The 25,754-nt window shown below is 38.6% G+C and overlaps 1 protein-coding gene and 1 pseudogene across 1 annotated transcript in view; one reads left to right on the forward strand and one right to left on the reverse strand.

Moving 5' to 3' along the window:
• Positions 1 to 25,754, reverse strand: part of LOC101042863 (contactin-associated protein-like 3) — a 229,892-nt gene that overhangs the window by 93,420 nt on the left and 110,718 nt on the right. Inside the window, 5 exon segments of the mRNA XM_039475023.2 lie at positions 776 to 1,037; positions 5,477 to 5,620; positions 7,160 to 7,344; positions 8,095 to 8,298; positions 24,804 to 24,951. Of these exon segments, the coding sequence (XP_039330957.1) occupies positions 776 to 1,037; positions 5,477 to 5,620; positions 7,160 to 7,344; positions 8,095 to 8,298; positions 24,804 to 24,951 (943 nt within the window).
• On the forward strand, positions 18,945 to 21,817 carry LOC104653423 (phosphatidylethanolamine-binding protein 1 pseudogene; annotated as a pseudogene).

Consider the following 25,754-nt stretch of genomic DNA (forward strand, 5'->3'; position numbering starts at 1 on the left):
GATGTGAGGCCCTAACCTAGCAGGGATGACAAAGCATTTGCCTAACAAAAACAGGCTCTGATGAGGAGTGGGGACGAGAGGGCCTGTTGGGGGGGGGGGGCGGTGGGCATTGTGCTAATAAAATCAGACTTCCTTCCTATTGTTCTCCCTGCAAAGGAGATCTGAGGTTTACCATTTCACAAGTGAAAACAGCTAGGCTTAGGAGCTTGGTGATTTGCATTTCAGAAGGGCAGTAAGTGGAGGAGCTGAGATTCTTCCCAGGTGCCTGGCTACCCCAGAAAACTAATCAGCCATCAACAAAAGAATAACTCTTGGTATTTGCTAGCATCCTTCACTATAAGGTGATAGTTATCAATTGCCTTCTGTGTATAGAGTATTTATGCTCAGACCCTAAGAGGAGAGGCGGGTCGGAGAAGGGAAAGAAGTGAGGACAGGAGGGGAACATGCCTCTGGGTGTTGCCTGTTCCACGAGGTCTTACTTTGGAATGGAGGCTGGTATACGTTTGTCAGGAAATAGAACTTAAAGGTATTACATATTTTCCTTGTATATGGGGGATGTATGTCTGCAGAAATATGTATTTCTTATTTCTCACATATAGTCATTTTGGTCAAAAGAACACTTTAGTGACAGCTATGTGTGCCATACCGAACAGTCTAGAAGGAAACAGCTATCCATTCCTCTAGTGGGGGCATCGAGCGTCTCACTGCCTCACTCAACTAATTACCAAATGATCTCCATGTGGGCATCTGTCAGGTTTATGGGAAAACATGTTACCTGCTGTGACATTCCTTGGTGACTGTCCCAGCTGGAAGAGACTCAGTTTCAGCTTGCCATCCTTAAGAAAGAGGACGAAACTCCCTGAATCACGTCGAAGTTTGCCGAAAAGCAAATGTCCTGCTCTGTTCCATGTTCGAAATTGAAAAGTGATAGACACTGTGTCCTCCCCAGAGTTGCCAGGCAGAGCCAGGTAACTCCTGGAGCTCAGAAAAGTCACAGGGACAGTCTGTGACTGTGGACATGAGAAGGACACATTTCCCTATAAATAAAACAGAAGAGCATGTTGAGCAGCCTTAGGGATGGTGCTTCTATCTAGTTAAGGACAGACTGTACATACAAAGACTTACAAGGCATTTTATCAATCAGGATTTTATAAATCAGTCTGCCTGCTAAAGCTGAAATCTATGCCATTTATCTTCTCTTTCAACATAAGTAGTATTATGATTGGGCAGACATCCATGTGGCTTTGTGTGTGTGTGTGTGTGTGTGTGTGTGTGTGTGTGTGTGTGTCACAGACAGAGAGAGAGAGAGAGAGAGAGAGAGAGAGAGAGAGAGAGAGAGAGAAATTCTCCATTTCTCTACTTCTCAGCATTAGTAAAGGAGTTTCAATATAATTTTAGTTCAACAGGAGTTTAATCTATGCCAGCTATTTTCCAGCCCTGTGCTAGGCCTGAGGATACAGCAAATAATAGGACATTTTCATACTCAGTCGTTTTCCTGAGCAACATTTGCTCTTCCCTACACAATCCTGAAAATCTCCTTTGAGCCAGCTTACTATTTTATTGGTTTCCTCATTAATGAATAAATTGACTAAATCTTTGACACATGCGTATTTAATATCTGTATGGATCATATTTTTAGCTACTGGAAAATTATATTTGACAGCCTTCCAAATGTTTTTCAGATCTAATAGCTATATACAATGTTTGTATTCAGTATTTTTAGCATGAAAACATTGATTCTTATACAGTCAATTATGTCTATATTGTATTTTACAGCTTCTGAGCGTCTAGTCTTTGTTAGGAAAGTTTCATACTACCCTAGGTCCTACGTACAATCTCGTAGATTTTCTTCTAAGGTTGTTGCTGTTTGTTTCTCATCCTCCTTAATTTACATATTATTATTGTGTATAAGACAGTGATCATGCTTATTTTCTGCCTTATGGACACTTGTTTGTTCTGGCAAAATTTCTGAAATAATTCATCCCTGTTCCATTGAATTGAACCATATTCCTTGTTACTAATAATAACTTTGCACATAAACTGGGATCTTTCTGGGATCTCTACTTTGTTCTACTGACTTCTCTATTCCTATCCACTACTATAATGATTCTAGTATAGCAGCTTTTAGAATGTTTTAATATTTGCTAAGTCAAGTACCATCTTACTGGGTTTTTAAATTTTGTTTTGTTTTGTTTTGTTTGGCTAGTGGAAGGAATAAGAAATTATTGGGCATTATTCACACATAGTAATTTCAGTTCCAGAGAAAACCCCCAGCAATTCTGATTTTACTTAGATTTCCATGGATTTATTTCTACTAATATACTATATACTATTTTAGAAAAAGAATGTTACTAGAGCAAGACAGTCTGGGGTAGTGGCTCTCAAACCTAGTTCAGCAGTTGAGTCACCAGAAAGGCTCTTAAAATCCAGATGCAGACCAATTAAAATCCCAGTCTCTGGGGGTGGATCCAGGTAAGGATATCTTTTTAATCTCCTCTGGTGACTCCAAGATAAAGCCAAGTTTAAGAACCACACTGATCCAGGGGTAAAACAACTTTCAAGACTGAATCATATTTTTAAAAAAATTGCTGGGTGCAGTGGCACGTGCCTGTAGTCCCAGCTACTCGGGAGGCTGAGGCGGGAGGATTGCTTGAGCCCAGGAGTTCTGGGCTGTAGTGCACTATGCCGATCGGGTGTCCTCACTAAATTTGGCATCAATATGGTGACCTCCCAGGAGCGGGGGACCACCAGGTTGCCTAAGGAGGGGTGAACCGGCCCACGTCGGAAACAGAGCAAGTCAAAACTCCCGTGCTGATCAGTAGTGGGATCACGCCTGTGAATAGCCACTGCACTCCAGCCTGGGCAACAGTGAGACCCCATCTCTTAAAAAAAAAAATAAAATAAAAAAATTCTGTCACAACATACTTTAGATATAATTCAGTTATTTTATACGAATCTTTAATACACATTATAACTGTATATATCAATCAGAACATTTCTTACTATTTTTGTAACTCTGCTGAATGGGAAATAGTTTTCATTACAAGAAAACATTTGTGGAAGAAAATTTAAAAAAGCAAACGTTTGCCATAACAAATTAAATACCAAAAGCTTACAAGTAATTGGCACTGATCCGTAGTACACATTTAATCACTGGACTATTACATGTTTTTAATCTTTTCATCAGCTGCATATTTCTTGACCTTGTCATTTAGATGGGCAGCTGGCTGCTAGAACAGAGAAGCAGGGCTTCTTGCCACAGAGGAGTGCTTAGTTAACTGAATGAATTCTGGCAACTGATTTTGCCAACAAAATATATTTTTAATGTTTTCCTTTTATATATTGGAACTACTATTTTCCTATTTTTATACAGGACACATAAAATTGTAGTTATTCTTGAGCCGGGCGCGGTGGCTCAAGCCTGTAATCCCAGCACTTTGGGAGGCTGAGGCGGGTGGATCACGAGGTAAAGAGATCGAGACCATCCTGGTCAACCTGGTGCAACCCCGTCTCTACTAAAAAAAAAATGCTGAAAATTAGCTGGGCATGGTGGCGCATGCCTGTAATCCCAGCTACTCAGGAGGCTGAGGCAGGAGAATTGCCTGAACCCAGGAGGCGGAGGTTGCAGTGAGCCGAGATGGTGCCATTGCACTCCAGCCTGGGTAACAAGAGTGAAACTCCGTCTCAAAAAAAAAAAAAAAATTGTAGTTATTCTCAAAATTGAATTCCCATAATTAACATTATATATCCATATGCACAATTTGGAATAAACTGTCTTTTGTTTGTATTCATGTGAAACTTACACATTTTAATAACCTCATTCAATGTAATTAGTAAATAGTTTTCTTGAGGATGATACCCAGAAGCCAGAGATACCAGTGTAATTGTGGTTCTCCTTACTGGCTATATTCAACTAATAATACCATCAATAATTCAGAATAACATGAAATAGGTATGAAAACCTGTGTCTATTTTCCTCAAATAGTCTTGTCTCTTTGTATCATAAAGCCTAACTCACTCTTATTCACCTCAATGACAGTATCGTTGGAAATAGCCCCATAAAAGTTAGGGTGGGGAGGAGGGATTCTTCGGAACCCCAAGGACTGGCAGATAAAAGATAGCTTAATGTTCAGAATGTGTTGCATTAGGCTTCCTGACACTGATGCCCATTGGTCAAATACATCTTTGTATTTGTATCTGAGTAAAGCATCTTCAACAAAGCCAACTTCAATAACCAGGTCTTTTTCTTTTTCCTGTTGAGCAGCACTTATTATGTCAGTTTCTCCATGGATATAAACTTTAGGTAGAGGGCTATTCCATTTATCTCCTTCCTCTTTTCGTTTTTTAATCTTATCAAAGGCAGCCGCACTCTGTGGAGCCTTGCTATCACTCTTCCCTTTGGTGTTTCCTTTTTCATGTATCTTGATGGTATTTTTCATTTTTATGATCTCAGCATGGTACTGTTCATAGTAGAACTTAGACTTCACACCTATCTTTTTTTTTTTTTTTCCTCTTTACCTTCTTGGAAAGTTCATGGGCTTCATAACTGTTTTTCCCTTTTTTTCATGCTAACTCAAGTGATGTATTCATTGTGGGGCCTGGTGACAGAGTCAGAGGTGTTTGCATGTTTTGGTCCGGCAACCCATGAGCCAACTCCTCCAGCACATAACAGGAAAAAACATTTTACAACAATACAAATAAATATTCCCACAACGTGCTTCTAACATACACTGACAACTAAATATGAGCTTTCCCTTTAATTCCCAACTTAGATATTTCAAATTTTAAACACTCAAAGAAATTTATTAACTGATTTGGAAATATTTCCAGCTGATTAGGGAATAATAGGTCATTAGACATTGCCAATGCAAAATAATTGGTCTCCTGAGAATAACAATACCCAAAACACATGCAACATATGAATTCTGATTTCCATGTAAAAATAGAAGTTATTTTATTTCATATAAAAAATGAAATAACTATGTCTCATGAGGCATATTTACTTTATACCTTTTTATGCATAGTAAAAACTACTATATTATTCTGGGTACGGTGGCTCATGTCTATAATCCCAGCACTTTGGGAGGCTGAGGAGAGCGTATTGTCTGAGGTCAGGAGTTCAAGACCAGCCTGGCCAATGTGGTGAAACCCCATCTCTACTAAAAATACAAAAACAAATGAAAAAAAAATTAGCCAGGTGTGGTGGCACACAGCTGTAGTCCCACCTACTAGGGAGGTTGAAGCAGAAGAATCACTTGAACCCGGAACAGAGGTTGCAGTAACCCAAGATTGCACCACTGCACTCCAGCTTGGGTGACAGTAAAAAAAAAAAAAAAACTGCTATATTATATGGGCAGCTGTTGAAGTAAGAGCTGATTCTTAAAATATTATATGAAATGGAGACTTCACATGAATAATTTTTAAATGCAAAAAATAAAATGTCCTTTTTTCTTTCCTTCCCGCTAAGCTTTCTTACCATCATGAGGATCTGTGGTTTGTGTTTCTTGGCTAATTCAATAATGTCCACTCCGTTATAATAAAGATTTTCTAAACACCCATGAAAGCTTTTATGTGTGAATTCCCATGCTCTTCCAGGTGTCGGAATTCCCCCAAAGCTGATCTTAGAAAGACAAAGGACATAAATAACATTGTTTAGTGATTTTCTGATTCATGTTTAAAGCAATTTATAATTAATAGGCATAGTACTAATTGTCACAAATCCATTCCTATTATCTTAGATTTCCAAATGAAGTGTTCTATCATACTTGCTAATTCCAAATGAACTGTTCTATCATAATGGGAGCTGTTAATACCTTTATTTCTGACACCAGACAGTTTTGAACAAACTTAAAGGAAGGAGTCAACACACATTTTCTACCATGTCGAAAGTGTTTCAGCCGTGTAGTATATTTTTGGCTTTGTGGGTCACATGATCTCTTTTACAGTACTCAACTCTGACACTGCAGTACCAATACGACAACAGACAATATATAAGAAAAGAGAAAATGTTCCAATAAAACTTACTTTTTTGGACAAAAACAGGCTTTTATTTTTTTCATTAAAAAACAGCCAAACTTGGCCTGATGCCCATAGTTTGCCAACCTCTGCATTAGATATTATCTTTTGCTATTGCATGGTTAAAGTAATAAAACTATGAATAATCTGGTATAGGACTAGGATCTTCAGTATAATATTGTATGCCAAAGCTACTTATGCCAGTAGATATCACAACTGTTTTGGTTTGTTCTGATCCTTCATGCACTTTCAGGTGTCCTATGAAGGACTGGAAGAATAGATGATATTTAACAGTGTAGCTTAGACACATATGGGCGATGTTGCAAAAAAGTATTAATCCCTTAAAAATATTAGGAAATTGTTTATATATATCCGACTTTCTTGTTATTTAATAAATATATTGGTATATATCTTGCTAACTTCTCAAAATTATCCTAAGTAATGCTGTGTTGGTTAGGATTGTACCAAGACAAGAAAAAAAAAAATAAGATCTCGCAGGAATCTGCATAGTCAAACAGCAAGTGTAATATACCAGATGAAATTTCAAATATATTTAATATCATTGCTTGCTGCCTTGATACTTCTTCATTCGTAGATCTCCCAAGCCTAACACTGACTATTTACTTCCTTTCAAGGCGGAAAAGATAATCTATAAAAATAAATTCATGGCCGGGCGTGGTGGCTTACACCTGTAATCACAGCACTTTGGGAGTCCAAAGGCAGATGGCCTGAGGTCAGGAATTTGAGACCAGCCTGGCCACCATGGTGAAACCCCATCTCTACTAAAAATACAAAAATTAGCTGGGCATGGTGGCAGGCACCTGTAATCCCAGCTACTCAGGAGGCTGAGGCAGGAGAATCGCTTGAACCTGGGAGACAGAAGTTGCAGTGAGCTAAGATTGCGCCATTGCTCTCCAGCCTGGATGACAAGAGTAAGACTTCACCTCCAATAATAAAAAAAATAATAATAATAATAATAAATTGAACTATTAGAAGGCATAAACAGTTTCAAAGTAACAAGACAGACAGACATATCTATTACTATATATTTGACAACATAGTTCTGAATTACTATAAAACGGCATTTCTCTATGAAGTTAGTTTTTCAGGTTATATTTAACTCACACTATATATCTATAATAACCTCAAAATTAAGATCCAAGTAACTGGATTCTCCCTTTGCTTGGAAATGATGAGTGTGTTGGTCCACGGTGAAGTTGACCTGTGTGTCAAGGAGCTCGATGCGGACGGAATGCCAGTGCTGGTCGTCCAGCAGGCTGCCCAGGGTGAGGGTCACGGGAGCCGTAGTGGAAGGCAGCTCAGCATTGTCTTAAAGGAGAGGGAAAAAAACACTCAGTTATTTCTGTTTAAAATCATGGCTTCCATTTTTTAGTTGAGCATGACAGTTTGCATCCAACTTTCCATCTTACAGAGTTGTTTTCTCACTTTCTCCCCTTCTTGAACACAAAATTCTTACTGTTTTTACTTCTTTTTTAAGTTCAATTCTACATTGTGTTGAAATTTCTTTCTTAGTAACTAATTTTTTTCTATTATTCATGACATTTGTATTTAAATGGCCAATATTTTCTTTCTTAGAACCTCATTATCAGCACTCTTAATTTTATAATAATCTATTCCTGCTTTTATGATTACATGTATAATCATATATATTGTGTATGTATATGTATGTACATATACACACACACACACACACACACACACACACACACACACACACGTATATATATACTAAACACAGATATGGTGATCTTCTTGCCCAGTTTGTCAATACACATGCTGTTTATAGAAATCATACTTAGGATATGTACGTATTGCATGCATCTGTTAGTAATGCTCTTAAACTCTCATTTAAATTTGTTCATTGGAGTTCTACTTTGCACTTACTGTCCCAGAGTAAGTATCACTTGTGTATTTTTTATTTCTTAAAGGTGTTCTGGTTTAGATGATAAATTATATGGCTATTTTATGTAACTGTGAAAAGATTGAGTACCAACAAATATAATTTCATGTAAACAGAGTTTTTTAAAGCACTGGTTTAAAAGTTCAAACATTTTTTACCTGAATTAAGAAAAAAGACAAGCTTTCCTTTAATTAATTCCAGAGTAATGTGATTTCCATGTTGTCCTTCTCTGTGAAGTAGGATTCCATTGCTCTGCATGGCTTTAAATTTCAAAGAAATAATGTCCCTTATTGATTTTAAAGAATTTTTATCAAGTCTGTACAGCAGAGCACTCTGTCCATCAAAATAAACCACCTCAGATTCTAGGAAAGAGGATATTAAAAAACAATTCTAAATATAAATATGCCATTCACTAGCACATTGAAAATGTATGCATCGATATACCACACCACATACACACATAGACACACATTGCAATTCTAAACCATTCATTAAAGGAAAAAACTGACAATAATATATTCTCTGTTGGCATCATGAATTGATATATATAATATCCATTGTTAGATTTTACTAACATTTTCTCAAACTTCATCATCTAGAAATGCTTTTATTAATCTAATCCCAATAGCTCTTATCTTTAGAGCAGCTCATTTCTTCTCATTCTGTTTGATTAAAACAATCAAGGAAGAAGTTGTATTTCACTACATAAATTCTTTATTTTAAAGTCATTCTTATATTAAATATCAGTGTCACTCAATTTAAAAACCTTATTCATTCCCGGTAGCTTTGGCTTCTCTTGATTCTTACACATGTACCTACTTTACTAAAAATTGTCTGTTTGTAAAGATACACAAACACACACATGTCACTTATTAAATACTGCTTTAGACATGTAGTAAATGTATTTTAAATGAGCTGACATGTAATATTTTTCTCAACCCTCAGCCAATGGTACTGCTAATGGGCACTGCAATGTATCAATTTGGCTAGGCCATGGTAAACAGTTTTTGGTCAAACACTAGTCTAGATGTTGCTGTGCAGGTATTGTTAGATGTAATCAATATTAAATCAGCAGACATTGAGTAAGGCAGGTTAAACCCCATAATGTAGGTGGGCCTCATCCAATCAGCTGAAGGCCGTAAGAGAAAGAAAGAAAACTGAGGTTCTCTAGGGAAGAGGAATTTTGCCTCCAGACTACCTTTGGACTCCAGCTGCAATATGAACTCTTACCTAGGACTTGCCAGTCCCTACAATCCAGTAAGCCAATTCCTTAAATAACTCTATATGCACACACACACACACACACACACACACACACACACACAGATGTGAACCCACACATCCTATTGGTTCCATTTATCTGGAGAGCCCTGACTGATAAAAGCACAGAGGTTTTGTTTTTTTGGATGCTTTGTTGAGAAAACATGGCCTTAACATCTGTTTGGGTTCTTCTTGCTATAGCTTGTCAGAATTCCAGTGCTGCCACACTCTCTCAGCTCTCTGACAGGGTCTTACAATTTCACTATAAATGTCACATATGTTCAGTTCATCAAAAAAACAAGTTATTTTATCAGTAATATAAAATAATATTTGATACATTTGTCAAAATCACATGAAGTAATGAATATTACCCAGAAAATCTCTTTTTCAAAAAGTAAAAAGAAGAAAAATAAGCAATTTTCCTTTGAAAAATATATTTATTTAATAAATGAAGATGCATGAAAACCCAGTGAAATATGAAACTATTTGAAGCTAACTAGCTGATGTCATTCAAGCCAATATGATGGCATTATTTGTTTAATTATCATATTTAATTTCACAAAAATACTACTAGCACTTTTTGCATGGCTATCCATTTTATTCACATTATTTAAAATATAGATAATAAGCCACACTTCAAAAATTGTCCATTTTATATAGCTATCATTTAAAAATTTAGAAGTCTGATTTTCTCACATTGGGTTAATTCCTTATATGGAATTAATGTATCAACTGCATAATGAATGAACACTACATTCTGAGTAAAATATGTGTAAACTAAACAATTATTCCTTGTTATATAATTTATTATATGTTCATGAGAAAAGCAAAACTCTCTGTCAAATATAAATGAAGACATCTAATATTATTATTTCATGGTCATAAACAAAGGGAGACTCGAAAAAGACTGACTACAGACTTTCACATTTTTAGCAATGCCCTAATACTTAGGTTTTTATCATGTCTTTATTTGTTGCTTGAAGAAAATGCTACTATTTGAGCTATATTTTTTTAGTTGACTAACAAAAAATGTTTTCTTCTTGAAGGTTTTTTTCTGGATTATTGCAACCTATATGTTTCTTTTTCTCATTCTCACTATGTTTCCTATTACTCTCCAAAAGCAGTATTGATCTTCTAAGGCATGTGAAGTATATTTCCTGGAATGTTTCCCTCAGGCAAAATAGAATAGTAAAAAACTTATCAAGTAAAAGAGACAAAGCAATGACCTTGCAACTCTTTTGTCCTTTAGATAATGCCTTGATTTTCTCTTCATTGTAACTGTTAGTGCTTGTATCCAGAAATTTAACAATATACTTATAGCTCATTATGCATATTTTAAAATAAAAACAGATTAATGAATTGCAAATTCAAACTCTCTAAAAAGCATAAAATGCTCAACTATGATTTATGAAGTCAATACATAAAAATATGAAACTAAAACAATTATGTTTGAGATGGAGAGAACTTAGTTTAATAAGTAAGCAGTAATGAGTTCTCCGAGATTGGCACTGGAGAGGGACAACTCCCTCATAGTTCCTCTTGAGTAAGATCCTCCCACAGGAGATGCAAAATTTCAAATCTTGGTGCTTAGAAGTAATGCTAAAAAGTAAACTTGTTTCCCACTTGTCCACAAAAGTCATATTTTAGCATTTTAAAACAGTTGCAAGAGCAAAGAAAAGTTTTCCCAGCTGGCCAGGTGCAGAGCTCATGCCTGTAATCCCAGCCCTTTGGGAGGCAGAGGCAGGGAGATCACTTGAGCCCAAGCATTTGAGACCAGCCTGGGCAACGTGGCGAGATTGGTCGCACTTGCCTATAGACCCAGCTTCGTGGAAGGCTGAGGTGGGAGGATTGCTTGAGCCCAGGAGTTTGAGGCTGCGGTGAGCCATGACTGTACCACTGCACTCCAAATAGAGCAAGACCTTGTCTCAAGAAAAATTACGGTTAGGTTCTCCTAACTAGCCATAATCAATGCAAATATTCCCCTACAATATATATTTGAATGAAACACTGAGATAAAACAATTTCAGTAGCATATTTAATATTTTATCAAAAACCTGTCAGAAAAAAATCCTTGTGTGAAATTAGTCTGCCACCATTAGATCAGGAGCTACATTTTCTCGTACACTAGAGTATATACTGCGTGGGCTTGAATCCTGGTTCCATCATGGATAAGTTACATAGCTTCTCTGTGTCTCAATTTCCTCATACGTGAAGTGAGAACACATACACTTCTCTCTTACAAGGTTGTTGTGAGGGTTAAATGAGTTAATATTTGTACTTTTACAACAGTGCTAGGCACGTGGGGTGCCCTCAGCGGACACTGGCCTCATTATTACTGTCAGGGCCCTGGGCAGAGAAAACAGATGGAAATGAGTTTAAAATAGCTCATAGGGGGTTTATAGGAAAGTAGACAGCTTAAAATGATAACAGATTTAATTTTTGAAGGACCTAGGAAATCTTCAGTTTCCATCAGGAAAAAGAGATTTACAACCATTCATCCACAATTATACAACCCCTTCTCTGCCAACCAGCTTGTTCCTGGTCTGACTCACTTCAATCACTGGTGACCTACATCTTACTCAGAAGTGTTAATATATCTTCCTCATTTTCTAATGTTAGAGGACCATGAGAGTTTAAAAATGATACTTGAAGATTATTGGTGCGATTATGTCTTTGCCACACTTCCTTAAAAAGTACTGAAAGAGCTAAGGACAGATGTGTTCACGATGTTCCCGAATACTAACTCTTCTTGCAAGATAAAGAAGTTTGTCATAAAATATTCACATGTCTAGGAAGAACTGTGTCGAAGTAATTTTGCTAAAATATGTTATGTCCTCATTCATATAGCTAATATTCACTGAAAGCCTTCCATGTGCTAGGTGAAAGATAAAAATGCAGAAGGCAATGAATTACTTGTAAGGAACCCACCATATAGAAAAGAGGACATATAATCCTGAAATATGATGATTTTTGCCACGTTCACAGTGATGTTTCTGTAAACAGGCATTTGGCCCAGAATGACTTCCAAGAAAGGATAAGGAAGGAATCTATCTGCTTTAGACTCCTGCAAAGTGTTAAGTCTCTGAGAAGCTAAAACAAATAATTAAGTAATTCCGAGTTGCTACTTTCTTTATTTCCTTATACCATATTTTACCTTCATTTTACTTTTGTTAGAAACAGAGACTCACTTTGTTGCCCATGCTGTAGTGCAGTGGTACCTTCACAGCTCACTGCAGCCGTGAACTACTGGCCTCGAGCCATCCTCTAGCCTCAGCCTCCCAAGCAGCTGGGACTACAGGCATACACTACAATGCCTGACTAATTTTTAAAATTTTTTATACAGGGTCTCACTCTGATCCCAAGGCTGGTCTTGAATCCCTGGGCTCAAGCAATACGCCTGCCTCAGCTTCCGAAAGCACTGGGATTACAGGCATGAGCCACCGCGCCTGGCTTACCTTCACATTTTTCACACCAAGAATCTACTCTTAATTCTGGCTTCTCATTACCATAGCATTACTTTTCTGCTTCTCACTATCTTCTAAGAATAGGCATGTCTCATCCCAATCCAACATTGCACCCCCTTTTCAGGGGAAACATATCAACAGTGAGAGGAAAATATTGTTTGAAAACAGCAAGATTCTGTACGGTGCTAACGCTGATGTCTTACTTTTTTGTAACAACAATGGCAACAACAAAAAAACACTATTCCGCAGAAATTTCCCTAAAGTGTTGTATCAACCTCCTAGTCAGATCGACTAAAAGTGATTGCTTGGAGACTTTAGAACATGAACCTCAGCCAAACCATGAATTAGGATTTCTGTGGGTGAGACTCAGGGGTCTGCATATTTCCTAAGCTAACTAGGTTGTTGTGATGTACACTAAGGCTTCAGGATGACTTATCAAGGATAATGGGCAAATTAAAGAAGTTTACTCTAAATAAATTGAATATTAATTCCAATATGGGGCCAGGCATAGTGGCTCACACTGTAATCCCAGCACTTTGGGAGGCCAAGGCAGGCAGATCATTTGAGGTCAGGAGATCGAGACCAGCCTGGCTAACATGGTAAAACCTCATCTACCAAAAATACAAAAAATCAGCTTAGTGTGGTGGTGCACACACTACTTAGGAGGTTGAGGAGGGAGAAGAGCTTGAACCCAGGAGTCAGAGGTTGTAGTGAGCCAAGATCACTCTACTGCACTCCAGCCTGGGTGACAGAATGAGACTCCCTCTCAAAAAAACAACAAAAAGAACCCCATAATTCCAATTTGGAAATATGAATATCATTTCCATAGTTATAATTTATATTCAATAAATTAAAGGTTACAGTTCAATGAGTTTTAACAAACATATATACCTAGGTTATTGCCAACAAATCAAGTTACAGGCAATTTCATATCAACTCACTAATTGCCATTTTTATAAAACCCTCAACACTGCCACCCAGACCCAGACCCAGGAAACCAATGATCTGTACTCTGTAACTACAGATTCATTTTGTCAGTTCCAAAATTTCATAAAATTGTATCATGCGTATGTATTCTTTTGTGTCTGTGTTCCTTTGCTAAGTGTAATGTTCTTGAGATACACGCATGCTGTTGCATATATCAACAGTCTGTTCTTTCTTATTGTTTGGGGTATTCAACTATTTGACAACTTGTTTACCATTTACCTGCTGATAGACATTTGAACTGTTTCCAGGTTTAAACTTTTATAAATAAAGCTGCTAGGAACATTTACACGTACATCTTTATGTCGACATATGCATTCATTTCTCCCAGGTAAATACATGGGAGTGGAAGTGCTGAGTTATATATTAAGTGTATATTTAACTTAGAAGAATGCCAAATTGTTTCCCAAAGTGATGGTATCATTTTCACATTTCCCACCAGCAATGTATGAGAATTCCATATCTTTGCCAAACACTTGGTGTTTTCACCCTTTTTAATTTTAGCCATTCTGCTAGATGTATAGTGGTTTCTCAATGTGATTTTTTTTTATTTCTCTAAAGACTAGAGATGATCTGTTTTAATGTAATAAGTTAGAATAGATGTATTGGGATTCTATGGATCAATTTGGGGAGGATGATGATATTGAATCCCGCAATTGATGAATACACAAAACTTTCCTAGGAAGTATTTGCCTTTATTCACTCACATAAATTCTTTCCTTCTGGGTATAAGAGGAACTTAGGGCAAACAGGCCTTGCTTCTACATTCTAAGTAAAGGCCTTGATCTCTCTCTTTAATTTTCATGCATGATCTTTCCCCACTGTTCTCTTTACTCCTTCTCCCATTTCCTGGTAAAGATAAATAGTCAATTGCACAGAGTCTGGAATCCTCTGTGAGCAGGATTCCAGTTCTTCAACTTATTTATGATGGACACGGATTTACTTTTTCATCTTATTTTGAGTTTCTATTTTTTTATATTAAATTTTTTTTTTTTTGAGACAGGGTCTCACTCTGTCACCAAGGCTGGATTGCAGTGGCATGATCTTGGCTCACTACAGCCTTAACCTCTGTGAGATCAAGTGATCCTCACACCTCAGCCTACTGAATAGCTAGGGCTACAGGCACACACCACCATGTGATAATTTTTGTGGTTTTTGTAGAGATTTCTGTAGGGGTTTTTCCATGTTGCCTAGGCTGGGTAATCAAGCAATCTGCCTGCCTTGACCTCCTAACGTGCTGGGATTACAGGCATGAGACACTGTGACCAGCTCTATTTATTTTTTGAAAATATTTGTTGAAATTTAATTAACATTTCAGTGTTTTATAGAAAAATAATTTTCCAAGACATTAAGCCCATTGTATTATATGAAAAAAGTTATATACACTTTGTTTTCTTCAATACATTTCCCAGGGCATTAAAAGAAATGAAGTTGTATTTTCAGTTATGACAAGCAAACATTCAGAAGACTTAACTTCTTACCAAGGACAAGTATAAAATGTGTATATATATGTATATATATTTTGAGACAGAGTTTTGCTCTTGTTACCCAGGCTGGAGTGCAATGGCATGATCTCAGCTCACTGCAACCTCTGCCTCCTGGGTTCAGGCAATTCTCCTGCCTCAGCCTCCTGAGTAGCTGGGACTACAGGCGTGCGCCAGAATGCCCAGCTAATTTTTGTATTTTTAGTAGAGACGGGGTTTCACCATGTTGACCAGGATGGTCTCGATCTCTTGACCTCGTGATCCACCAGCCTTGGCCTCCCAAAGTGCTGGGATTACAGGCGTGAGCCACCGCGCCTGGCTTAAATAACCTTCTTGAAAGTTTTAAAGATCTACTAAAATAGCCAGGACTCGAGAATGTCAAGATCTTAGAAGATAAGTTCAGAATACTCTTTCTGCTTTTACCCTTGAAGCACTAGTCAACTCCTAAGGAGCAATGAGCAAAAGACAAGGTAGCCAAACAGAAAGTGGCAGGGCAGCTATGAGGCTGTGTCACAAAGCAGGGGTCTCTGTACAGTCATCATAATTAGAAGTCAGATGAGAGAATTCAGAGACTTTCAAAGAAAAGTTTTGGTAAAAACCCTCAAATCTCAGTTGGGACTACAGAAGCATTGTACTCCAGATATATAAACTAGGGACTGAGGCACTGCATTGAGTCAGCTAAACACTTATTTGAATTAAGATCTGTGCCTAATCTAGAAGCCTATCAGAGGCTGGGGTGGGGATTCTCTGGGGGATCATTTGTCTTCTCTAGCCTCTACAAATTTTTGTCCAAAATGTTCAGAATTCACCCAAAATTATCAAGACATCAAAAACAGAAACAAGACAAAAACTAAACAATGGAAAAGATCAAGAGATAATCCAGATATTGAAGTTAACTAACAATCTTTATAATAACTGTGATTAATATTTCCAAGGAAACAGCAAGATAAGGAATTTCACTAGACTATATCAATAGAAATTCCAAAACTGAAAATTGCAGTAACTAAAATGAATAACTAATTGGTATATTTAACAACAGTTTTATCACAGCAGAAGATTTTATTAGGAATATAGAGGATAAAGCAGTTCAGAATGTCTAGACTGCAGCATAAACAGAAAAGATAAAAGAGGAGATGGAGAGAGAGGAAGAGGGAGAGAGAAAGAGCGAGAGAAAGAAAGAAAATAAGATACAAACATCTCAGACAGATGTAATTGGAGTCTCAGAAAGGAGGCAGGGAAATGCAAGACAGAGGCAATATTTTCAAGAAATAATAGTGAAGAATTAACTAATCTAATAATCAATTCATAGAAAAAGGAAATTTAGTGAAATCCAAAGAGGACAAATTCAATGAAAACTAAAATAGCCGCATCAAGGTAAAACTGCCGAAAATCAAAGACAAAGAATAAATTCTCAAAAGTAACCAGGAGAAAAATACACATTTCCCTTATAGGATAAAAATCAATTGCCTATTGATTTCTTAATAAACATGATGAAAACAATAGAATGCCATTTTTAAAAGGCCAAAAGAAAATAACTACAAACCATATTCTCCATCAAGCTGAACTAGTCTCCAAAAATACATATAAAATAAAGACAATTTTCAAGCAAATAAAGGCTATATGATAATTTATTACCAGTAGAACTGGGCTAACACAAATATTAAAAGGAGTCTTTCTAGCTGAAAGAGTTTGATTCAGAAAGAAGCATGAAAATGCAGAAAAGGTGAATAATGTAAGTAAATTCAAGTGAATACTGACTGCAAAAACTATTAAATTTTGTGATTTAAAAATATATGTACACATATACACATGTATGTATGAAACTAAAATGTGAAGTGGTGGGAGGGGTTTAACTAACGTAAGTTATACATAAATTATAACATAAGTTGTACTTACATCCTCGTGTTGTTTGGAAAGTGATATAAAGTAGTAATTGAAATACCTAGGAGAACAAAATTAAAATAGCAAGCAATAGTAGAAAACCTGGAAAAATTTAACTGGATTAATCCAAAAGAGGAGAGAAAAAGGAGCATAAAACAGGGAGTAACATGTCTGCTACCATTTCAAATATGAATATGTCAGTAATATATAAGTGGACTAAATATAGCATCTAAAACTCAATGGCTTCCAGACTGGATTTAAATACTAAAGAGAGAGTTCTTACATATAAAGACAAAAAGTTTGAAAGTAAAGATTCCAGAAAGATATTCCATAAAAACACTAACCAAAAGAAATCTGGTATAGCTGTATAGTACTATCATCAGAGAATGCAGACTTACAGGCAAGAGGTATTATTAGAAATAAACGAGGGTATTTATTTCATAATTTCAAAAAATCAATTTTAAGGAAGATAAAACAATTCCCAATCTATATGCATTTAATGAAACAACTTCAAAATATGTAAAGCATGTATCTCTCTTCATTTTACTGGAATTCACAGTTCAGGCATGCTTATATCAGGCTAATTGTAGACACAGAGGAGAACAGCGTATACACCCATAGACTCAACTCTGTCTATCATTAGCCAAAGCAAGTCACATGGCCAGCTCAAAAATCAGGGGTCAGGGAAGCATATGCCACTTACAGGTGCTGGCAAGGGACAGGTGCAGAATTGGTGCTAGTGATGCAAACTAGTACAACATGTATATGTCAACAGTGATGGAACAGTTAAAGGAACTTTAGAGAGGTAGGTAGTTCTAGCTTCATTAGAACACCAATGAAGCAATACACACTTGGACAATCTCAGGAGTTATAAAAATTTCCCATGTCTCAAATTCTAATCAAGGACAAGTAAAATTTTGGAAGGGAGAAAATAAAATTTGCTTCGTTTGTCCAGTCACTGTTCATTTTTTTTTAATGGAAACCTCCATTTGCTGTCTGTAGTTCCTATAGAAAACACTATAGCACTCAGTTAATCCATATGAAACTGCTAATATTCAACTGTATTCAATCTACAAAATTTGCAAATATATGGTTCACCTAATTATAACTGAAGCTAGAATGCAGAATAAGAAAAGGACTCATTGGTAATAGCATAGCTATATAAGACAGAGTCTGAATGACATATAAAACTATTTGAAGACTAAGTTTTAAGAAAATGTAACAGAAAATGCATGAATAAAGAATTACCTGTGAGTAATAAAAAAATGATTTTCACTTGGGACATTATAAAAGAAATCTTCATGAAAAGGACATTTTAGAATTCTGTTAATTATCTGGGCTGTACTCCAAGTATTAAAATTTTAAGAAAGAATCCTCCACTCCCAGGTCCCTTTCCCCACCAAATTTTCCACCATTAAGGGGAAAAAAAAATGGTGAACCAGCTCTTCTTGGTTATTTATGAAGTCAGCTTTGATTACTAACCTTTTTCTTTATTCTTCATGAATAATTGCCCAAGACTTACACAGGAATAAAAGCCCAATCTTAATTTAACAGAAACGTGAATCAGACAAAAGCCCAGTTTGTGTATTACCTAGTGAAAATACTAAAACACCAGCAGGAAATGGAATATAAGCCCTTAAAATCTGCATTACTGGACTGGGAGTTAAGGAGATGGGAAGGATACTAACCACCTGAGAAAACAACAGGAAGAGGACTGTTGCATTTTTTGCGTTAGTATAAAAGAAAGTGGAGTGATTTAAAGAACTCTGAAACTGAAGACAATTAAAGTTGGCACAATAAAAAAGAGGAAGGCACAGAATCAAAAACTACATGTTTAAGTACAATACAATGTGGCTTGATGCTGTTTCTCCTTGAAAGTAGAAAAGAAGCTGCTGCCATCAATCAATATAGCAATATATCAAAACAAGTATCAATATGATTATCCTTTGTAAAACCTCGCCAGTTGTGACTCATCAAGAAAACGGAATCGGTAGTCAGAGGACTGGAGTCCTCCCCTGTCTGTGATGATCTGTAGCTCCTGTACTGCCGGCCCTTGGTGTGGCTTTTCAGATGGCTCACCTGGAATATTTGCTGTTAAAAAATGCCTTTCTATTACATAAAGAGGCATCAAATATCCGATGGAAGAATGGAAATATAACTGTAACATCTTATGTTTTCTATTTTTACTAGAGTTCTAACAGTTTTTAACACTAAAATATAAACTCTGAGATACCTTCCTTACCTGGATGGTTAGTATAAGAGAGAAATAAATGTCTGAAATTTGGATTCATTATTCAGATTTTTTAAAAATCATCTATCAGACTTTTTTCCTGAATTTTTTCATTCATTCACTCAATGCAAAGCTATGGTGCATTCAGTATGTTCCTGACTCTGTACTGGGTGCAGACGTTACAGCAATGAATGTACTTTACCCTGGTGTGGCCCGAAGTCTAATGAAGAGGAAATAAATTAGGTTGCTAATAAGACACATACAGATACATTATAAAAAGTGACTATTGCACATGAAGTCATACTATCAGCTTCCTGGGAACTTACAATGAGGAACCAAATTTAGAGTGAGGGCCTAGGAAGTGTCATTTAAACTAAGATCCAAAGGAGGAGGTATAAGTAGCCCGCTGAAAACATGGGGAAGGAGCATTTCAAGCAGGGGAGACCATGGGTGTAAAGGCTTTGAGTCAGCCAGGCACAGTGGCTCAAGCCTGTAATCCCAGCACTTTGGGAGGCCGAGGCGGGTGGATCACGAGGTCAAGAGATCGAGACCATCCTGGTCAACATGGTGAAACCCCGTCTCTACTAAAAATACAAAAAGTTAGCTGGGCATGGTGGCACGTGCCTGTAATCCCAGCTACTCAGGAGGCTGAGGCAGGAGAATTGCCTGAACCCAGGAGGCGGAGGTTGCGGTGAGCCGAGATCACGCCATTGCACTCCGGCCTGGGTAACAAGAGCGACACTCCGTCTCAAAAAAAAAAAAAAAAACGGGCTTTGAGTCAGTAAAAAGGGTAATACATTCGACAGTGGACAGGTAGCAGGAGACGGCAGCAAGACGGCATTGGAGAGTTATTCAGGGACAAGCTCCTTCAGGCTTTGCTGGGAGTCTGGATGTTATTTTAGGAACAACAGAAAGCCACCGAGGTCATTAAACAGAGATGTAATTGCATTAGGTCTGCATTTTTAAAAGATAACTTGAGTTGTAGTGTGCAGAATATAATGTAGTCAGCTCTGAACAGAGGCAGAGTGACCTAAACTTGGAAGGCAATTTCCATATTCTGAGGGATACCAAGTTTAGATTAAGTTGGTAGTAGAGCTAGAGAGAGCTGAAATCATGCAAGGTGTAATTTGGAGGAAGAATACAGAATTTAGTGGTTTACTGGACACAAGAGGGCAAGGGAGACAGATGCATCAAGGACTCACCGGGTTCTGGCATAAGAACCTGGGAGTTCCCTTTTTGTTCTTGAGAGATGCCCTTGAAGGCCTGGACAAGCATTGGAGCACAGGGAATTTATTTTTCTGTCTAGGGTTCTGGGAAACAATCCTAGAGTCTTAGGTGTGGCTTTAATCATGTTTGAATAATTGAATGTGCATTTTTTTTTCTTGATTATTGTGTGGACTAAAAACTGGAATGGTCAAGACGAGAGACAACTAATTTAGGAGGCTGGTGCTCACTCAGGCTAAGCTGGAGGGAAAGAGAGAAACTCAAGACATATTTAGGAGACAGAATCAGGTTTGAGTCGATAGGTGGCTGCTGGTGCTGTTTTATAAGACAAGACAATGGAGCCCGCCTTCCCGGGCCAGTGTGTGGAGGTCTCCGTGTTGCCGCTGCCGCCCGTACCTGACCTGCCGCGGCACTCTCAGCTGCACGCTCTGCTCGGCCCTGCCATGCCGGTGACCTCAGCAAGCGGTCCGGGCCCTTGAGCCTGCAGGAAGTGGACAAGCACCTGCAGCACCCGCTGCATGTCACGTACGGCGGGGTGGTGGTGGCCGAGCTGGGCAAGTGCTGATGCCCACCCAGGTCAAGAACAGACCCACCAGCATTTCGTGGGATGGTCTTGATTCAGGGAAGCTCTACCTTGGTCCTGACAGACCCGGATGCTCCCAGCAGGAAGGATCCCAAGTACAGAGAATGGCATCATTTCTTGGTGGTCAACGTGAAGGGCAATGACATCAGCAGTGGCACAGTCCTCTCCGATTATGTGGGCTCGGGGCCTCCCAAGGGCACAGGTCTCCACTGCTATGTCTGGCTGGCTTACGAGCAGGACAGGCCACTGAAGTGTGATGAGCCCATTCTCAGCAACCGATCTGGAGACCACCGTGGCAAATTCAAGGTGGCGTCCTTCCGTAAAGTACGAGCTAGGGGCTCCTGTGGCCGGCACATGTTACCAGGCCGAGTGGGATGACTACGTGCCCAAACTGTAGGAGCAGCTGTCTGGGAAGTAGAGGGTTAGCTTGGGGACCAGAACAGTCTGTCCTGGAGGCCCCAAGCCATGTTCCCCAGTTCAGTGTTGCATGTATAATAGATTTTTCTTCTCCCTTCCCCGCTTTGCACAGGCAAGACCTGAGCAGTCAGATGGTGGTTTCGGGTGACTTTTCCTGCTGCCTGGCCTTTATAATTTTAGTCACTCACTCACTCTGATTTATGTTTTGGTCAAATTTGAATTCCATTTTGGGGGATATTTTGGTACTGTGATGGGGTCATCAAATTGTTAATATGAAAATAGCAACCCAGAATGTAAAGAAGAAAAGAATTGGCGGGAAAAAGACCAGGTTTGCAGTGATAGGACAAAGCATCAAAGAACCTTTAAGGGAGGTTAAAAAAAAAAAAAGTTTGGCTGCCTCTGCCTTTGTGATTCTGAGTCCAGAACAGGACACAGTGGGTTTTTACGGTGATGTCGCTCACCTAGACAGCCAGAAGCTGGCATTGAAGTTTACCCCCAACACGCTGCATCTCAAATGCCTCAGTAGGCATCAGTATCTCGCTCTGGTCCCTTTAAAGAGCAGTCCTGGTAAAAGCAGTCGGGAGAGTGGCTTTGCTGTTGTTGGAGCATGGCCATCTCGACCGGCAGCAGTGTTGGCTGACAGCCTAGCAGGAATCCCTATATCTTTGTCTGTTAAATTGATCATTCTTCATGGGAGCTGGTCTGGAGTTGCTGAACGTTGTGTTTATTCTGCTGTTTGCTTATAGTTGAATAAAAATAGAAAACTGAATGTGCATGTATCCTTATAGTAGAACGATTTATAATCCTTTGGATATATACCCAGTAATGGGATTGCTGGGTCAAATAGAAAATTGAGTTTCAAGTGCTCGTTGGGCCAGTGAAGAGAGGTGGGTGCCAGAGGTTGGAGCGCCTCAGAGCTGGGTTGTGGATACATATTTGGAAGTTATCAGCCAGTGTGTAAATGCTACTAAAAACTCATGGAAGTAGATAAAGGCTGAGAGAGAGCTTGGGAGCAGGATAAAATACCTAAAACCAATCTATGGATAATGTTAGCCTTTAAGGAGTGGCAAGAAGAGAAGCATACAAAGGTGAGATTGGAAAACCAGGAGAATGCAGAGGTGTCAAGAAGGGCCCGAGGCCATCTGGCTTTGTTCTGGGAGCAGCAACTCTGGCCGCACCACAACCTATCCCCAGGCTGGAAGTGGAAATAGAGAAAAATGCACAGACTAAGCCAGGAATCTGTGAAAACACACACAGTTTAAAGGAATAACGAGTCTATCATTGTAAATGAAGTATAGAAAAGTGAATAAAACTAGGGCTGGGCAGTTCCTCAGGAGGCTGAGGTGGGAGAATCGATGGAGCCCAGAGGTGAGCCCGATCAGGTGTCTGAACAAATGATGGCATCAAATGGTGATCTCTCTCAGCGGAGGACTGCCAGGTTGCTTAAGGAAGAGTGAACTAGTCCAGCTGCCAAATGAGTCAGGTCAAGACTCCCATGCTGATCAGCAGTGGGATTGTGCCTGTAGCCACTGAATTCCAGCCTGGATAATACAGCGAGAACTTGTCTCTTAAAATAAAAAGGAATAAATTGATAAATAAATAAATGGAAAGAGATGCTGCATGGTAGGCATATCATAAACCATTATAAGCAATGTTCGAGAAAACAAATAGGGCGGTGGAAATACAAAAGAAAATACTAAAACTGTCATTATTAACATAAGCTATAAAAGATTATATTACTGTTAACAATGAAAATAAAATTACCGTACTTGAACAGTTATTCTTCTAAGGAAAAAAAAAAAGACAATGTAGATGTCCGCTTATTCTAAAGAATTACTTTTAGTTAGTTAGTAGTGGTTGTATGTTATCTGTCTGCATGTTTGGGTTCTTTTGCTAGTAGTCCCTTATGGCCAACAGCATATATTTACAGAAGTTAACAGTGCCAGCAGATTCCATGACAGCTGCACCGCCCACTGGCCCTTCCTGGAATCAGGCACGGGGCTTTGATCTTCCTGGTACCAACCTCCAGCCCAAGGAACTGGAGTAATATCTCTTCATGAAGGAACATAAAGCTAATGGCAAATCGCCATCAAAGAGCATGTTCCACTTTGAAGGCAGTAAACCTGAAGCTGTTTCTGAGTAATGAGAGGAGGAACTAATTTCATAGCATCAAAGAGAAATTCTAAACATCAGACATCTTAGCCATTGGAACAGAGAGCACAGTTACAGATCCCTGAAAACAGGGATAGAAGGAAATGAACAGTAACAGGAAGAAAAAAAAAGACTGTAGGTAAAGCAACACCATTATATTTAGCCATGTAGAAATGTAAACACTAAAAAACAGAGGCAGAGTTAGGAAATTAACTGGGTTGTACAGGGGTTAAGCAGTGAAATGAAAATAACAGTATCTGAGACATTAAATGCTACATGAATGACAGATGTTATTGTGCTTTAGGAAATTCATATTTTGCAGAGTTAAAGCTGTGACTAGGCAGAGAATGGAAGTGACTGTGTGTAAATGATGTGATATGAACCTCCAGTCTGACCCAAATTGAAACCACTTAAGACATTTCCATCCAGGCTACTCTTTGACTTGTTCTCCAGTTTCGTACAGGAGTATTTTTAAACTTTATTCCATTTTGGCAATAATTTAAAACATTTTTGTGATAACGTAAAGAAGGAATACAAGTACGTTCTAGGTCATCAAGTGACAACTGTGTACCTGAGTACCACCAAATAACTTCACTGCCTGCTTTTTGTTTGTGTTATATTCACGTAAGCCAAATCCTTCCCACTTTTATCAGAAGGAACAGATGAGAAAAGAGGCTGAGTAAACACAGGCTCCCACCAAGTGAAGAGCAAGTGGAGCAACAGCATGGTGTGCAAAAGGTTCCATTAAGATGTTAGTGGAGAAAAACACAGAGCACTAAGAGACAGTGAGAAATCACCACACTGCTCCCAGTACCACTCCTGTTTTCCCACAGACTGCCACCTCAGCTTCAGAAAAATAGCATCATCTATTGTTAGTTTGAATTGTACTAGTTTTATGAGATGCCTACCATGTTGCAAGCACTTTGCTAAACTCTGGGAATCTAAAGACAGATCGGTTTCAGTGCAGGTCCACCTCTAAATTCAACTATTAAAGACAGTAACTAAAGTCCACAGTGTCATGGGGAGACACTAAAAACTTTCCATAAAAATCAGTTCCACTTGTCCAGCTATTTAAAAAGGCAGAAAATGTCAAGTTCAACATTTCATGCTGACATTGGCTTTTACGGTTCGGCTTTCACAGAGTCTCATGCTGACCGTGAATTTCACACAGGGAGTAAAGGTCACTTACTATATGCACATCCGTACACTTCTATCCGCATCCCAATCCTGCCCCTGGGGTTCCAGGCTAAAGGGAGAAAGCGCAGGAACCTGGCTTCAAAGGGAGGCTGGAGTCTGTAGTGCACCACACTGTCTGCGTTTGTGTTTCCTGGAAAACCCTAGGAGAAAACAGACAAAGAGACCAATGTATCTGCAGAACATACCACCTTCATGTTGCCACCTCTCATGCCAATGAGCAATGTATGTTCGCTCTGCTAATACGCAAAAAGCTGCTGTTTTAAAGGAAACACTGCTGATGTTTAACAAGGATGTGACAATCTCTCCAATCCCTGGCTTAGTCAACATTGTCTACGTTTTCTGTATTTACAAGGTAGTTTAAATTTCATCCATACCATTAAAATGACTCTAAACATGGGAATCTCCATGAAGTTCACTTTTCTTTCTTTCTTTCTTTCTTTCTTTTTTTTTTTGAGACGGAGTCTCGCTCTTGTTACCCAGGCTGGAGTGCAATGGCGCGATTTCGGCTCACCGCAACCTCCGCCTCCTGGGTTCAGGCAATTCTCCTGCCTCAGCCTCCTGAGTAGCTGGGATTACAGGCATGAGCCACCATGCCCAGCTAATGTTTTGTATGTTTTTTAGTAGAGACGGGGTTGCACCATGTTGACCAGGATGGTCTCGATCTCTTGACTTTATGATCCACCCACCTCAGCCTCCCAAAGTGCTGGGATTACAGGCTTGAGCCACCGCGCCCGGCCGAAGTTCACTTTTCTAAATTGCTATCCCACAAATCCCTCCCTAATCAAATGGTAAAGAGGCTCACAAGAAGCCACATCGCACAGCAGGGTAATCAAGCACCATGGGAACATGCAAAGGACCTGCAGTTAGAATCCTGGAATCTGCAATTAGAGAGTTGGAAGGGATCTAGACATGATTCCAGCCTCACACCCTTAATTTATACATG

This window comes from Saimiri boliviensis, chromosome 2 (genome assembly GCF_048565385.1).
Source record: "Saimiri boliviensis isolate mSaiBol1 chromosome 2, mSaiBol1.pri, whole genome shotgun sequence".
NCBI classification, from domain to species: Eukaryota; Metazoa; Chordata; class Mammalia; order Primates; family Cebidae; genus Saimiri; species Saimiri boliviensis.